The sequence below is a fragment of the Coregonus clupeaformis genome, chromosome 3, assembly GCF_020615455.1.
Source record: "Coregonus clupeaformis isolate EN_2021a chromosome 3, ASM2061545v1, whole genome shotgun sequence".
NCBI classification, from domain to species: Eukaryota; Metazoa; Chordata; class Actinopteri; order Salmoniformes; family Salmonidae; genus Coregonus; species Coregonus clupeaformis.
The window spans coordinates 29,240,743-29,259,333 of NC_059194.1; the positions used below are offsets into that span (position 1 = coordinate 29,240,743).

The 18,591-nt window shown below is 42.6% G+C and overlaps 1 protein-coding gene across 1 annotated transcript in view; it reads right to left on the reverse strand.

Annotated features, from left to right (window-relative positions):
- The window catches only part of LOC121544127 (dedicator of cytokinesis protein 2-like), a 180,323-nt gene that overhangs the window by 36,636 nt on the left and 125,096 nt on the right, over positions 1 to 18,591 (reverse strand). The window contains exons 27-28 of the mRNA XM_041854116.2: positions 17,114 to 17,209; positions 16,942 to 17,036 (exon numbers count right to left, since the gene is read on the reverse strand). Of these exons, the coding sequence (XP_041710050.2) occupies positions 16,942 to 17,036; positions 17,114 to 17,209 (191 nt within the window). The remainder of the gene's footprint in view (positions 1 to 16,941; positions 17,037 to 17,113; positions 17,210 to 18,591) is intronic.

The window sequence follows — 18,591 nt, forward strand, 5'->3', positions numbered from 1 at the left end:
GCCAGAAAAAAGCCATTGCTTAAAGAAAAAATAAGCAAACACGTTTGGTGTTCGCCAAAAGGCATGTGGGAGACTTCCCAAACATATGGAAGAAGGTACTCTGGTCAGATGAGACAAAAATTAAGCTTTTTGGGCATCAAGGAAAACGCTATGTCTGGCGCAAACTCAACACCCCGAGAACACCATCCCCACAGTGAAGCATGGTGGTGGCAGCATCATGCTGTGGGGATGTTTTTGCTGTGGGGATGTTTTTCATTGGCAGGGACTTGGAAACTGGTCAGAATTGAAGGAATGATGGATGGCGCTAAATTCAGGGAAATTCTTGAGGGAAACCTGTTTCAGTCTTCCAGAGATTTGAGACTGGGACGGAGGTTCACCTTCCAGCAGGACAATGACCCTAAGCATACTGCTAAAGCAACACTTGAGTGGTTTAAGGGGAAACATTTAAATGTCTTGGAATGGCCTAGTCAAAGCCCAGACTACAATCCAATTGAGAATCTGTGGTATGACTTAAGATGCTGTACACCATCGGAACCCATCCAACTTGAAGGCGCTGGAGCAGTTTTGCCTTGAAGAATGGGCAAAAATCCCAGTGGCTAGATGTGCCAAGCTTATAGAGATATACCCCAAGAGACTTGCAGCTGTAATTGCTGCAAAAGGTGGCTCTACAAAGTATTGACTTTGGGGGGGTGAATAGTTATTCATGCTCAAGTTTTCTGTTTTTCTGTCTTATTTCTTGTGTTTCACAATAAAAAACATTTTGCATCTACCTTGCGGATCTGTTTGGACAATTTGCACATTTGGATCAAAATTACTGTTAATTCACATCATCACCCCTTTTGAGTTTCTTTGCCCATGTGAGAAGTATATTTTGCCCCCCCAGTCCTTTTTCCACACAACTTCATCTAGAATTGGTGAATGAGTTTGCTGTAAACAATAGATATTATATTCCTTCTCTTTGAGCCATGTAAATATTATTCTTCTTTTGTTATTATCTGATAAGCCATTACAATTATGACAACTATAACCTCCCCAGTGGCACAGTGGTCTAAGGCACTGCATCGCAGTGCTAGCTGTGCCACTAGAGATCCTGGTTCGAATCCAGGCTCTGTCGTAGCCGGCCGCGACCGGGAGACCCATGGGGCGGCACACAATTGGCCCAGCGTCGTCCAGGGTAGGGGAGGGAATGGCCGGCAGGGATGTAGCTCAGTTGGTAGAGCATGGCGTTTGCAACGCCAGGGTTGTGGGTTTGATTCCCAGTATAATAATTAAAATAAATTATAATAATGTATGCACTCACTAACTGTAAGGCGCTCTGGATAAGAGTGTCTGCTAAATGACAAAAAAAGGTAAATGTAAATAACTAGATATACTTAATTCACCACTTTCCATATGAGATACAAATTTCTAATCTATTTATCATAATATATGTTTGTAAATTTACCAATAACAAGTACCTTAATGATTGAGTGTCCATATAGCTGTACCATGATATTTGCATTTCTACTAAGTAAACCTCCACTATCCCCATCCCAAGTTGGGTTGTCATCCCAGTGATCGGTAGACCACCCCCGTCCCCCCAGATCTCTAGGCCTTCCGAAACAGCACACAGTGCCACCCACAAAACAGAAGCAGGTCAACTGGCAAAAGCATTTTGAATGGTAGCATATATATATATATACAGTGGGGAGAACAAGTATATGATACACTGCTGATTTTGCAGGTTTGCCTACTTACAAAGCATGTATAGGTCTGTAATTTTTATCCTAGGTACACTTTCAACTGTGAGAGACGGAATCTAAAACAAAAATCCAGAAAATCACATTGTATGATTTTTTAGTAATTAATTTGCATTTTATTGCATGACATAAGTATTTGATCACCTACCAACCAGTAAGAATTCCGGCTCTCACAGACCTGTTAGTTTTTCTTTAAGAAGCCCTCCTGTTCTCCACTCATTACCTGTATTAACTGCACCTGTTTGAACTTGTTACCTGTATAAAAGAAACCTGTGAAGCATGGAGGTGGAAACATCATTCTTTGGGGATGCTTTTCTGCAAAGGGGACAGGACGACTGCACCGTATTGAGGGGAGGATGGATGGGGCCATGTATCGCGAGATCTTGGCCAACAACCTCCTTCCCTCAGTAAGAGCATTGAAGATGGGTCGTGGCTGAGTCTTCCAGCATGACAACGACCCGAAACACACAGCCAGGGCAACTAAGGAGTGGCTCCGTAAGAAGCATCTCAAGGTCCTGGAGTGGCCTAGCCAGTCTCCAGACCTGAACCCAATAGAAAATATTTGGAGGGAGCTGAAAGTCCGTATTGCCCAGCGACAGCCCCGAAACCTGAAGGATCTGGAGAAGGTCTGTATGGAGGAGTGGGCAAAAATCCCTGCTGCAGTGTGTGCAAACCTGGTCAAGACCTACAGGAAACGTATGATCTCTGTAATTGCAAACAAAGGTTTCTGTACCAAATATTAAGTTCTCCTTTTCTGATGTATCAAATACTTATGTCATGCAATGAAATGCAAATTAAATACTTAAAAATCGTACAATGTTATTTTCTGGATTTTCGGCATTGTATCAAATACTTGTTCTCCCCACTGTATATATATACAGTGGTGAGAACAAGTATTTGAAACACTGCCGATTTTGCAGGTTTTCCTACTTACAAAGCATGTAGAGGTCTGTCATTTTTATCATATGTACACTTCAACTGTGAGAGACGGAATCTAAAACAAAAATCCATAAAATCGCATTGTATGAATTTTAAGTAATTAATTTGCATTTTATTGCATGACATAAGTATTTGATACATCAGAAAAGCAGAACTTAATATTTGGTACAGAAACCTTTGTTTGCAATTACAGAGATCATACGTTTCCTGCAGGTCTTGACCAGGTTTGCACACACTTCAGCAGGGATTTTGGCCCACTCCTCCATACAGACCTTCTCCAGATCCTTCAGGTTTCAGGGCTGTCGCTGGGCAATACGGACTTTCAGCTCCCTCCAAAGATTTTCTATTGGGTTCAGGTCTGGAGACTGGCTAGGCCACTCCAGGACCTTGAGATGCTTCTTACGGAGCCACTCCTTAGTTGCCCTGGCTGTGTGTTTCGGGTCGTTGTCATGCTGGAAGACCCAGCCATGACCCATCTTCAATGCTCTTACTGAGGGAAGGAGGTTGTTGGCCAAGATTTCACGATACATGGCCCCATCCATCCTCCCCTCAATACGGTGCAGTCGTCCTGTCCCCTTTGCAGAAAAGCATCCCCTAAGAATGATGTTTCCACCTCCATGCTTCACGGTTGGGATGGTGTTCTTGGGGTTGTACTCGTCCTTCTTCTTCCTCCAAACACGGCGAGTGGAATTTAGACCAAAAATCTCAATTTTTGTCTCATCAGACCACATGACCTTCTCCCATTCCTCCTCTGGATCATCCAGATGGTCATTGGCAAACTTCAGACGGGCCTGGCCATGCGCTGGTTTGAGCAGGGGGACCTTGCGTGCGCTACAGGATTTTAATCCATGACGGCGTAGTGTGTTACTAATTGTTTTCTTTGAGACTGTGGTCCCAGCTCTCTTCAGGTCATTGACCAGGTCCTGCCGTGTAGTTCTGGGCTGATCCCTCACCTTCCTCATGATCATTGATGCCCCACAAGGTGAGATCTTGCATGGAGCCCCAGACCGAGGGTGATTGACCGTCATCTTGAACTTCTTACATTTTCTAATAATTGCGCCAACAGTTGTTGCCTTCTCACCAAGCTGCTTGCCTATTGTCCTGTAGCCCATCCCAGCCTTGTGCAGGTCTACAATTTTATCCCTGATGTCCTTACACATATCTCTTGTCTTGGCCATTGTGGAGAGGTTGGAGTCTGTTTGATTGAGTGTGTGGACAGGTGTCTTTTATACAGGTAACGAGTTCAAACAGGTGCAGTTAATACAGGTAATGAGTGGAGAACAGGAGGGCTTCTTAAAGAAAAACTAACAGGTTTGTGAGAGCCGGAATTCTTACTGGTTGGTAGGTGATCAAATACTTATGTCGTGCAATAAAATGTAAATGAATTACTTAAAAATCATACAATGTGATTTTTTGGATTTTTGTTTTAGATTCCATCTCTCACAGTTGAAGTGTACCTATGATAAAAATGACAGACCTCTACATGCTTTGTAAGTAGGAAAACCTGCAAAATCGGCAGTGTATCAAATACTTGTTCTCCCCACTGTATATATATATATATATACGCTACCAGTCAAAAGTTTGGACACATCTACTCATTAAAGGGTTTTTCTTTATTTATACTATTTTTTACATTGTAGAATAATAGTGAAGACATCAAAACAATTAAATAACACATATGGAATCATGTAGTAACCAAAAAAGTGTTAAACAAATCAAAATATATTTTATATTTGAGATTCTTCAAATAGCCACCCTTTGCACACTCTTGGCATTATCTCAACCAGCTTCATGAGGTAGTCACCTGGAATGCATTTCAATTATCAGGTGTGCCTTCTTAAAAATTAATTTGTGGAATTTCTTTCCTTCTTAATGCATTTGAGCCAATCAGTTGCGTTGTGACAAGGTAGGGGGGTATACAGAAGATAGCCATATTTGGTAAAAGACCAAGTCAATATTATGTCAAGAACAGCTCAAATTCATTAAAGTTAACCGTCTCAGAAATTGCAGCCCAAATAAATGCTTCACAGAGTTCAAGTCACAGACATATCTCAACATCAACTGTCAGAGGGGACTGTGTGAATCAGGCCTTCATGGTCAAATTCCTGCAAATAAACCACTATTAAAGGACACAAATAATAAGAAGAGACCTGCTTGGGCTAAGAAACATGAGCAATGGACAATAGACCAGTGGAAATGTGTCCTTTGGTCTGGAGTCCAATTTGAGATATTTGGTTCCAACCGCCGTGTCTTTGTGAGACGCAGATTAGGTGAACGGATGATCTCCGCATGTGTAGTTCACACCATAAAGCATGGAGGAGGATGTGTTATGGTGTGGGGGTGCTGTGCTGGTAACACTGTCTGTGATTTATTTAGAATTCAAGGGACACTTAACCAGCATGGCTACCACTGCATTATGCAGCAATACGCCATCCCATCTGGTTTGGGCTTAGTGGGACTATCATTTGTTTTTCAACAGGACAACAGGCTGTGTAAGGGCTATTTGACCAAGAAGGAGAATGATGGAGTGCTGCATCAGATGATCTGGCCTCCACAATCCCCCGACCTCAACCAAATTGAGATGGTTTGGGATGAGTCGGACGGCAGAATGAAGGAAAAGCAGCCAACAAGTGCTCAGCATAAGTGGGAACTTCTTCAAGACTGTTGGAAAAGCATTCCAGGTGAAGCTGGTTGAGAGAATGCCAAGAGTGTGCAAAGCTGTCATCAAGGCAAAGGGTGGCTATTTGAAGAGTTACTACATGATTCCATATGTGTTATTTCATAGTTTTGATGTCTTCACTATTTTTCTACAATGTAGAAAATAGTAAAAATAAAGAAAAACCCTTGAATGAGTAGGTGTGTCCAAACTTTTGACTGGTACTGTATATATAGAGGTACTAAACATATAAATCTATTCAAATATCTTGCATATCTTAATTTCCATCATTATCAATTAATATGTGTAATAATGTCGGCAGTTCATGCGAAGGATTGTTACCTAAAACCCGGATTGCCATTGCATTACATTACATTTTTGTCAAGCAATTATTATTTTAGCAAACAATTATTATTGTTCATCCTATATTCTCCCTAACATCCTTACCCCCTTGCAACAGATGTGGGATACACACACACACACACACACACACACACACACACACACACACACACACACACACACACACACACACACACACACACACACACACACACACACACGCACATACTCTTACACACTCAACCCCTTTCCTCCACAATCAACCATAAGCTCAGATGCTCAACGCTTGTTACATCCCACTCAAGAAAGGACCTGATTTACAAATGCATATATAGTTACAGCTGTTTGAGAAAGCATGCAAGATTGAGCAAAAATTGACAAAAATTTGAGATTTGATTAAACCTAGGTGATGGAGATCAGATCCACCCTCTTCCCCTGAAACCCTAACACTTTGGTCCCCCGTTGTAACGATTTTCCCAAGCATTTCCGTGCAGTCAACCTTTGATTATTTTGTGCCACCAGGGCCACAATAATATGCCCCCTTTCTGATTGTCTGAATGTGACCCCCTCCCCATGGGTTACTGCAGCCAGTGTTGCCAGCACTGCCCCTACTTGGGTGGGGGTACCCCACCGGAATCCCCACCGGCTAGGTACAAGGTCGTCAAGGTTCTCATTAGCAGCTTTGAGAATTTCCTTGTATATTATGCTCTCCCATCAGGGGGCTCTGGCTTTGTAGGACCAACCCTGCCAGGCAGGCTCAGAATCTTGAGGGGGTGGTGCTGCTCTAGTAGGTCTCTGACCGCTGCAAAAAGGCAACTTACAGCAGGGCCATAAAACAGATGGGGACTTCTCTTTGGTGTATGGGTCGCTCAGGTGGGTGTCTAGGATATAGGGTTGGGGACCGTTCCATCATGATAGGACAATAAGAAATACATTAGATGTATACTTTATTTTAAAATGTATATCCCTCATCTGAACAAAATTGAAAGCTCTCTCTCAACCCATTCTCACAGACACACATTGGTTCTGGGATATGCAACCATTTCCTTTCTCACTCACTTAACGCCACACTTTTCCAAACACAAAAACGCACACCACACCTTCCATCACAATACATCCACAAATACCCACAGACTGTGCCTTCTATGTCTTCTGTTTGCTATGTTTTTATCTCCACTATGTTGATTGAGTACTTTTGTGTTCTAATTAGTTATGTTTGAAGATGTATTATTTCGCTAGTTATCCTTTCTTGTAATGCCGTCTTATCCCAATATAAAATACTATAAATACTATAAATGTGTTTTATTATTACAATCCCTACCATGGCTAGTACTGGGTGTTCCATTATTCGACTCCTCTATTAGACCTTTCAGAATAGCCATGGAGTAGTCTTTGTGTCGCGGAACATTTGGTTGTCAATATACAGTTTATCGACTACGAGAGCAACACACTTCCCTTTTAATCTATTTTCCTTGAAGATTGGGTACAGAACTTTGCGCCGTTCTGCAATCTCCCTCGGGAACTGATCATCCATGCCTATTTTGGTGCCAGCAAGTCTTTTACCTAGGCTTTCAACCATTACTTTATCCTTAAAGAAAGCAAATTTGGCAACGATTGGACGCTCATATCTCTGTCCTCTTTGTCCGAAACGGTGTACACGTTCAAGTTGGATTTTATTGAAAGCATCGAGTGGGATTTGAAGCGCTGTAAGAAAGAAGTCCTTCACAATTATCTCGGTAACCTCTCCTTATTTTTCTTGGATACCTGTAAGTACTAGATTTTCTCTCAACGATCTAGTCTGTATGTCTAGTAAGGCTTCTCTCAGAAAGTTATTCTCCTTTTTAAGTTCATTATCGTCCGTTTCTATTGTCCCTTTTAGCTTTTTTGTATCTTTCTACATTATCACAGCTTTTTCGTCACTCATTTCAAGGCTCGCCTTCAACTCCTTTACATCCTTACTGACTAATTCTAGTATGCCCAGTTTGTCATTTATCGACTTCAACAGATCGCTTTCCACACTTACCAGTCCCAGTGGTGAAAAGCATAAATCATCTGTATCCGTCGAGGAGTCGCGTTTTCTCTTGGAGATTGATTCTCCTCATTTATCCTCTGTTATTTTAGTCATTTAGCAGACGCTCTTATCCAGAGCGACTTACAATTAGTGAGTGAATACATTTTTCATACTGGCCCCCCGTGGGAAACGAACCCACAACCCTTGCATTGCAAGCCCCATGCTCTACCAACTGAGCTACAGGAGGGTCATGTTTGAGTGTTGCTTGTTGTTGTAATATTTGTCGATACATTTCTCTAGCCTTATGATTTGTTTTGTGTTATTATCCAGATTTAATGTTATTACCCACGAGTATATACAGTGCTAATGTTTAGTCTAACTTACTGATAATGAATATTACCTTTTTATCTTAAGGTGATTCGCACCGCTGTGTGTTCAATACGCCATTTTGTCACGTCAATAATAAATGTTAACTACAATGCCAGTATGAAAAAAAAAAATGTATGCACTCACTAACTGTAAGTCGCTCTGGATAGGAGCGTCTGCTAAATGACATAAATGTAAATGTACCAGTCAAAATGTTGGACACACCTACTCATTCTAGGGTTTTTCTTTATTTTTACTATTTTCTACATTGTAGAATAATAGTGAAGATCTCAATTTCACTAATAAATGTGACACTAAACATGTTCATTACCTCGATATGTGGATTGAGAAATCAAATGGAACCCTGTTTACAACACTGCATAGAAAAGAAACAGACAGAAATACTCTATTACAAGGGGACAGCTTCCACCCTGAGCCATTAAAAAGAGGACTTCCATGAAGCCAGTTTTTCAGACTGCGCCGAATATGCCACTCCACAGAGGACTATCTAGAAAAAGCAGCGGAGATGCACAATCAGGAGAAACGACAAGGATTATCCAATCGCAGTACATTTCAATGACCTAAAACATGACATTTCTACCTTTAGATTTTGTGGAATAGAAAAAGTAAAGATATCAGACGGGGGGAGGGGGGGGGTATAAATAATACTCTGAGCAAAAGAGAATGTTTTGGGATTTTCACCCTCCAGACATTATTTCCTAAAGGTCTTAATGATGAAATGCCTATGTATGTTATGTTGTAAATGTGAATATGAATGAATTCCCCCATTTCAGATTACTCTGACGTTTTTCTTGCGCTGTACCCAATGATTTATGAAAACTTGCTTAGTGGGTCGATGTCCTCATTGTGGTTTTGCAGACGTGTTTAATACGTTTTATGTACACACTGTATTAGAATATTTATGAAATGCACATTATTATATTTGGTAGCACTTGTTTTCCCTCGACTCCAACCCCATTCGATGAGTGGAACGGATGTGCGTGGGGCTATATCTACATAAGGGTGCTAATTTAAAAAACTCACAAAAGCTCTGACGAAGGCCTTGAGGCCGATACGTAAAGCTTATTAAAGAGCAGGGATACTATCAAGTGAAGTATGCAGGTGTCTTCTTTTTCTCTCTTCTTATTCATTTGTTACATTTTTACATTTTAGTCATTTAGCAGACGCTCTTATCCAGAGCGACTTACAGTTAGTGAGTGCATACATTATTTGTTTTTTTTCATACTGGCCCCTCGTGGGAATCGAACCCACAACCCTGGCGTTGCAAACTCCATGCTCTACCAACTGAGCTACATCCCTGCCGGCCATTCCCTCCCCTACCCTGGACGACGCTGGGCCAATTGTGCGCCGCCCCATGGGTCTCCCGGTCGCGGCCGGCTACGACAGAGCCTGGATTCGAACCAGGATCTCTAGTGGCACAGCTAGCATTGCGATGCAGTGCCTTAGACCACTGCGCCACTCGGGAGGGGCATCTGCAACAAAGATAGCTCAGATGTGCGAGTGCCTTTTGAATTTTATATTTTATATTCTTCAAAGTAGCCACCCTTTGCCTTGATGACAGCTTTGCACACTCTTGGCATTCTCTCAACCAGCTTCATGAGGTAGTCACCTGGAATGCATTTCAATTAACAGGTGTGCCTTCTTAAAAGTTAATTTGTGGAATTACTTTCTTCTTAATGCGTTTGAGCCCTATTTGATAGCCCTATTTGGTAAAAGACCAAGTCCATATTATGGCAAGAACAGCTCAAATAAGCAAAGAGAAATGACACTCCATCATTACTTTAAGACAGGAAGGACAGTAAATCCAGAAAATGTCAAGAACTTTGAACGTTTCTTCAAGTGCAGTCGCAAAAACTATCAAGCGCTATGATGAAAGTGGCTCTCATGAGGACTGCCACAGGAAAGGAAGACCCAGAGTTTCCTCTGCTGCAGAGGATACGTTTATTAGAGTTATCAGCCTCAGAAATTGCAGCCCAAATAAATGCTTCACGGAGTTCAAGTAACAGACACATCTCAACATCAACTGTTCAGAGAAGTACTGCGTGAAGCAGGCCTTCATGGTCAAATTTCTGCAAAGAAACCACTACTAAAGGACTCTAATAAGAAGAACAGACTTCATTGGGCCAAGAAACACGAGCAATGAACATTAGACCGGTGGAAATCTGATGAGTCCAAATTTGAGATTTTTGGTTCCAACCGCCGTGTCTTTGTAAGAGGCAGAGTAGGTGAACAGATGATCTCCACATACAGTGGGGAGAACAAGTATTTGATACACTGCCGATTTTGCAGGTTTTCCTACTTACAAAGCATGTAGAGGTCTGTAATTTTTATCACAGGTACACTTCAACTGTGAGAGACGGAATCTAAAACAAAAATCCAGAAAATCACATTGTATGATTTTTAAGTAATTCATTTGCATTTTATTGCATGACATAAGTATTTGATACATCAGAAAAGCAGAACTTAATATTTGGTACAGAAACCTTTGCTTGCAATTACAGAGATCATACGTTTCCTGTAGGTCTTGACCAGGTTTGCACACACAGCAGCAGGGATTTTGGCCCACTCCTCCATACAGACCTTCTCCAGATCCTTCAGGTTTTGGGGCTGTCGCTGGGCAATACGGACTTTCAGCTCCCTCCAAAGATTTTCTATTGGGTTCAGGTCTGGAGACTGGCTAGGCCACACCAGGACCTTGAGATGCTTCTTACGGAGCCACTCCTTAGTTGCCCTGGCTGTGTGTTTCGGGTCGTTGTCATGCTGGAAGACCCATCTTCAATGCTCTTACTGAGGGAAGGAGGTTGATGGCCAAGATCTCTTGATACATGGCCCCATCCATCCTCCCCTCAATACGGTGCAGTCGTCCTGTCCCCTTTGCAGAAAAGCATCCCCAAAGAATGATGTTTCCACCTCCATGCTTCACGGTTGGGATGGTGTTCTTCGGGTTGTACTCATCCTTCTTCTTCCTCCAAACACGGCGAGTGGAGTTTAGACCAAAAAGCTATATTTTTGTCTCAGCAGACCACATGACCTTCTCCCATTTCTCCTCTGTATCATCCAGATGGTCATTGGCAAACTTCAGACGGGCCTGGACATGCGCTGGCTTGAGCAGGGGGACCTTGCGTGCGCTGCAGGATTTTAATCCATGACGGCGTAGTGTGTTACTAATGGTTTTCTTTGAGACTGTGGTCCCAGCTCTCTTCAGGTCATTGACCAGGTCCTGCTGTGTAGTTCTGGGCTGATCCTTCACCTTCCTCATGATCATTGATGCCCCACGAGGTGAGATCTTGCATGTAGCCCCAGACCGAGGGTGATTGACCATCATCTTAAACTTCTTCCATTTTCTAATAATTGCGCCAACAGTTGTTGCCTTCTCACCAAGCTGCTTGCCTATTGTCCTGTAGCCCATCCCAGCCTTATGCAGGTCTACAATTTTATCCCTGATGCCCTTACACAGCTCTCTGGTCTTGGCCATTGTGGAGAGGTTGGAGTCTGTTTGATTGAGTGTGTGGACAGGTGTCTTTTATACAGGTAACGAGTTCAAACAGGTGCAGTTAATACAGGTAATGAGTGGAGAACAGAAGGGCTTCTTAAAGAAAAACTAACAGGTCTGTGAGAGCCGGAATTTTTACTGGTTGGTAGGTGATCAAATACTTATGTCATGCAATAAAATGCCAATTAATTACTTACACTGAAGTGTACCTATGATAAAAATTACAGACCTCTACATGCTTTGTAAGTAGGAAAACCTGCAAAATCGGCAGTGTATCAAATACTTGTTCTCCCCACTGTATGTGGTTCCCACCGTGAAGCACGAAAGAGGAGGTGTGATGGTGTGGAGGTGCTTTGATGGTGACACTGTCTGTGATTTATTTAGATTTCAAGGCACACTTAACCAGCATGGCTACCACAGCATTCTGCAGCAATACGCCATCCCATCTGGTTTGTGCTTAGTGAGACTATCATTTTTTTTTTTTTTGTTTTATTTTTTATTTTTATTTCACCTTTATTTAACCAGGTAAGCCAGTTGAGAACAGGTTCTCATTTACAACTGCGACCTGGCCAAGACAAAGCAAAGTAGTGCAACAAAAACAACACAGAGTTACATATGGGGTAAAAATAAAAAACATAAAGTCAGAAATACAACAGAAAAATATATATACAGTGTGTGCAAATGTAGCAAGTTATGGAGGTAAGGCAATAAATAGGCTATAGTGCAGAATAATTACAATAGTATTAACACTGGAATGCTAGATGTGCAAGAGATTATGTGCAAATAGAGATACTGGGGTGCAAAATAGCAAATTAAATAACAATATAGGGATGAGGTAGTTGGGTGGGCTAATTTCAGATGGGCTGTGTACAGGTGCAGTGATCGGTAAGGTGCTCTGACAACTGATGCTTAAAGTTATTGAGGGAGATAAGAGTCTCCAGCTTCAGAGATTTTTGCAATTCGTTCCAGTCATTGGCAGCAGAGAACTGGAAGGAATGGCGGCCAAAGGAGGTGTTGGCTTTGGGAATGACCAGTGAGATATACCTGCTGGAGCGCAGACTACGGGTGGGTGCTGCTATGGTGACCAATGAGCTAAGATAAGGCGGGGATTTGCCTAGCAGTGATTTATAGATGGCCTGGAGCCAGTGGGTTTGACGACGAACATGTAGTGAGGACCAGCCAACAAGAGCGTACAGGTCACAGTGGTGGGTAGTGTATGGGGGATTTGGAGACAAAACGGATGGCACTGTGATAGACTACATCCAATTTGCTGAGTAGAGTGTTGGAGGCTATTTTATAAATGACATCGCCGAAGTCAAGGATCGGTAGGATAGTCAGTTTTACGAGGGCATGTTTGGCAGCATGAGTGAAGGAGGCTTTGTTGCGAAATAGGAAGCCGATTCTAGATTTAACTTTGGATTGGAGATTCTTTATGTGAGTCTGGAAGTTGAGTTTACAGTCTAACCAGACACCTAGATATTTGTAGTTGTCCACATACTCTAGGTCAGACCCGTCGAGAGTGGTGATTCTAGTCGGGTGGGCGGGTGCTAGCAGCGTTCGATTGAAAAGCATGCATTTAGTTTTACTAGTGTTTAAGAGCAGTTGAAGGCTACTGAAGGATTGTTGTATGGCATTGAAGCTCGTTTGGAGGTTTGTTAACACAGTGTCCAATGTGTGTCCAATAACCCAAAACACAATTCCAGGCTGTGTAAGGGCTATTTGACCAAGAAGGAGAGTGATGGAGTGCTGCATCAGATGACCTGGCCTCCACAATCACCTGACGTCAACCCAATTGAGATGGTTTGGGATGAGTCGGACAGCAGAGTGAAGGAAAAGCAGCCAATAAGTGCTCAGCATGTGTGGGAACTCCTTAAAGACTGTTGGAAAAGCATTCCAGGTGAAGCTGGTTGAGAAAATGCCAAGAGTGTGCAAGCTGTCATCAAGGCAAAGGGTGGCTACTTTGAAGAATCTAAAATCTAAAATATATTTTGATTTGTTTAACACTTTTTTAATTACTATATTGATTCCATATGTGTTTTTTCATAGTTTTGATGTCTTCACTATTATTTTACAAAAACCCTTGAATGAGTAGGTGTGTCCAAACTCTTTACTTGTACTGAATATTAATATGTTATCAGTATTTATGCCATCTGTTATCTATATCAGTTGGACCTGATACGAATATTAATATTAATATAAAGGATATCCATATTAATACAATATTGACAAGTATCCCTGCATGAATCAGATATTATTTAAGTTTAAAAAGTAAAGTTCAAATAAACTGACTGAATATCTTCCCATGCCTCTCTCTTTCAAGCACAATCTAACTTTTTGATCCTATAAGAGAACTGATTGCTCCCTCCAACCCACCACTTTATCGTTTCTCTCTAGGAAACACTATATCTCTTCATCTTTCCCTTATTAACCCCAGTATCCACTCATCATTATCTTCTCTCTCTCTCCCTCCCTCTTTCTCTTGTTCACTCTCTCCCTCCCTCTCTTTTTCTCTCTCTCTCGCCCCCTCTCTCTCTCTCTGCACTGTGCTATCGGACATATCCTTGGCCTGTGGAAATCTCTCTCTCTGCGTCTCTCACACACACTATCCCTCTATCATATCCTTCCACTCTATCCTCCAGCCTATCTGTATCTCAGGGCCAGTATCATGGTGTGTTATCTAGGCTTTGTCTGGTCTGATAGGGTAAATAGTACCCTACTACCTAGGGACATGACAAATCCTGTAGAAGCTAGCTCTCAGTCCACAACAACAACATCACATCTGCTCACTGTGGACCTAATGTAACAACATGGAATATCACTTGCTTTTTTAAAAACTTTTTGAGTAAATATCTTAAAACGTTGGTCCAGTGTCCCCTGTTATTAATGAGATAACGTCGGCCTTAAGCCCAGTTCAGATACAACAGCCAACATGAGGCGAGACGAGACGAGATAAAACTAGCCAGTTTTAGAATGTTATGTTGTACAACAGCTGACTAAAGACGAGGAATTTAGATAAAGGAGACTAGACATGCAGTTGAGACAGTTTCCATGGTAACAGTGAATCTTTACATTGACGTGATGAAACTTTGAAACAAAGTTGCCACTTGTTGTAGCAAACGAGTGTCATGAAATACATGCACCAGAAACAGGGTACACTTTGTGACTGTGCAGCAAAATAGCTAGGTAGCTCTCTCATTGGCAAGCTGCTTGGCTGAACACAGAACATTAGCGTACTGGTCTCTGATTGGCTAAATGGGTCCGTCTCGTCACAAGACTTCAGCTAAAGATTTTACATGCTGAATCTTGGGAACTCCAGCTGACGACATGAGATGTTCTAAAACTAGACCGTTCAGATCAAACAAACTTTGTTCTAAAACTCCTTAAGACCGTCGTGTCTCATCTTATGTATCTGAACTGGGATTTAGGGTGTAGTATTATGTTGATCTAATGGTATTACACTGCCCTCTCCCACCTATGTGAGAATGCTGTTCATTGACTACAACTCAGTGTTCAACATTATAGTGCCCTCCAAGCTCATCACTAAACTAAGGACCCTGGGACTGAACACCTCGCTCTGCAACTGGATCCTGGACTTTCTGACGGGCCGCCCCCAGGTGGTGAGAGTAGGCAACAACACATCCGCCATGCTGACGCTCAACACGGGGGCCCATCAGGGGTGCGTGCTTAGTCCCCTCCTGTACTCCCTGTTCACCCACGACTGCAACACCATCATTAAGTTTACTGATGACACGACGGTGGTAGGCCTGATAACCGACGACTATGAAACAGCCTATAGGGAGGAGGTCAGTGATAACAACTTCTCCCTCTACGTCAGCAAAACAAAGGAGCTGATCATGGACTACATGAAATGGAGGGCCGAGCATGCCCCCATCCACATCGACGGGGCTGTAGTGGAGCGGGTCGTGAGCTTCAAGTTCCTCAGTGTCCACATCACTAAGAAATTAACGTGGTCCACACACACCAACATAGCCGTGAAGAAGGCACGACAATGCCTCTTCCCAATAAGGAGGCTGAAAAGATTTAGCATGTGATCCTCAAAAAGTTCTACAGCTGCACCATTTAGAGCATCTTGACTGGCTACCACACCGCTTGGTCTGGCAACTGCTTGGCATCTGACCGCAAGGCACTACAGAGGGTGGTGTAGACGGCCCAGTACATCACTGGGGCCGAGCTCCCTGCCATCCAGGACCTCTATACCAGGTGGTGTCAGAGGAAGGGCCAGAAAATTGTCAAAGACCCCAGCCATCCAAGCCATAGACTGTTCACTCTGCTACCGCACGGCAAGCGGTATCAGAACGCCAAGTCTGGGACCAAAAGGCTCCTGAACAACTTCTAGCTCCAAGTCATAAGACTGCTGAACAGTTAATCAAATTGTTACCCGGACTATTTGCATTTACCCTTTTTTGCACTGACTCTCTTACACTGGCTCTATGCACACTCAATGGACTCTACCCACACACTAACACATACTTACACTGACACTCCAACACACACACACACACACACACACACACGCTAAATACGCTCACACACAGAAAACACACACACACACGCATGCATTTTGACGCTACACACACACACACACACACATATCACATACGCTGTTGCTACTTTGTTTATTATCTATCCTGATTGCCTAGTCACTTTTACCCCTAACTACATGTACATATTACCTCAACCAAATCGTACTCCTGCACATTGACTCGGTACCGGTACTCCTTGTATATAGCCACCCGATTGTTTTGTATTGCATTACTATTTAACATTTCTAGATGCTAATTTTCATACTTTTTAACTCTGCATTGTTGGGAAAGCATTTCACGGTAAAGTCGACTATACCTGTTGTATTCAGCACATGTGACAAATAAATGTTGATTTGACTTGATTACCATTGACCTACTGCTACTTGATTGCATTAACTTGAGCCAGCATGCTAGAGCAATAGTCTGTACCTAGCTACTTGGTAATTTGAGTCAGAAAATGGCACTCCAAGCTTTGTATTGAAACACTAAATGTCTTATTAACACTGCAGCAATACAAATCAGAGTACACTAGAATGTTCTTATTGTTTTGTCTTTAAGTTCATTGTCCATCTGCTTGGTGCTCCTTAACTGTTTTGGGGTGTGTGTCTTCAGCTGCTACGCTACATTGTAACTACAGCTGTTTGTACAGTCTCTGTTCTGCACCATAATCACAATGTTATCATCATCAGAAATAAGTCTGATTTGTGAGACTACATCTGATGTCAGAGATATCTCATGTGTGTGTGTGTGTGTGTGTGTGTGTGTGTGTGTGTGTGTGTGTGTGTGTGTGTGTGTGCGTGTGTGTGTGTGCATGTGTGCATGTATAGTACCTGTTCTGCACCATGATCATGGCCATCCAGTCAGAGGGATAGACGTGCTTCCCAATCAGATCCTTAAACAGTAGGAATGTCTCCATCAGAAAGTCCTGCAACAACACAGAGAGTGTGTGAGTATGGATGTGTGTATGTGTGCAGGCATGCGTGTGTGTGTGGGATGTCTCACCACTAGGTCGGTGCCTGAGAAGGTCTCCAGGTAGCAGGAATAGTGGTTGTCATCCATCTGACTCAGAGTGGCCGTCATACAGGCCACCACCCTAGACTGAGAGAGAGAGAGAGAGAGTGAGGAGAGAGAGTGAGGAGAGAGAGAGAGAGAGAGAGAGAGAGAGAGAGAGAGAGAGAGAGAGAGAGAGAGAGAGAGAGAGAGAGAGAGAGAGAGAGAGAGAGAGAGAGAGAGAGAGAGAGAGAGAGAGAGAGAGAGAGATGGTAGGTAATGAATGACACGTCCATCGTCAGAGTCAGCATTAATCATTAATCATTAATGGGCAGGTTGCACAATATATTTCCGCAAATCTAATTGATTGTATTCCATCTAAACGGTCTTTCTTTAAAAGTGTATTTAAAAAATATATACTTTCATTTTCGCAATTTGAATTACATTTATCAAACACTCATATACACTACATGACCAAAAGTATGTGGACACCTGCTCGTCGAACATCTCATTCCAAAATCATGGGCATTAATATGGAGTTGGTCCCCCCTTTGCTGCTATAACAGCCTCCACTCTTCTGGGAAGTCTTTCCACTAGATGTTGGACATTGCTGCAGGGACTTGCTTCCATTCAGCCGCAAGAACATTAGTGAGGTCGGGCACTGATTTTGGGCGATTAGGCCTGGCTCGCAGTCGGTGTTCCAATTTATCCCAAAGGTGTTCAATGGGGTTGAGGTCAGGGCTCTGTGCAGGTTCTTCCACAAGTTCTTCCACACCGATCTTGACAAACCATTTCTGTATGGACCTCGCTTTGTGCACGGGGGCATTGTCATGCTGAAACAATAAAGGGCCTTCCACAAACTGTTGCCACAAAGTTGGAAGCACAGAATCGTCTAGAATGTAATTGTGTGCTGTAGCGTTAAGACTTCCCTTCACTGGAACTAAGCGGCCTACCCCGAATCTTGAAACAAAGCCCCAGATCATTATTCCTCCTCCACCAAACTTTACAGTTGGGCACTATGCATTTGGGCAGGTAGCGTTCTCCTGGCATCCGCCAAACGGACTGCCAGATGGTGAAGCGTGATTCATCACTCCAGCGAACGCGTTTCCGCTTCTCCAGAGTCCTATGTCGTCCAAAAACGTCCACTTTTTACTCATTTGTCCAAGAGTCAACATTGTTTCCACGTCATTTCAACCCCAAAAATAAATGAGATGACGTTGAATCAACTTGGAAAACTGATTGGATTTGCAAAAAGTCATCAACGTAAGAGCATTTTGTATTTTTTTAACCAAACCTTTAACTTAAATCCAATGACATTGTAAATTTTTTTGGGTGATTTTACGTTGAATTCACATTAGTTGACAACTCAACCAAATGTAAATCAAAACTACACGTTGAACTGACGTCTGTGCACAGTAGGTTGCTGTGATGAGGCAGCACATAAAGGGTTAAACTCTCCACACCCCAATCACATCAGAGAGAGTAGAGGA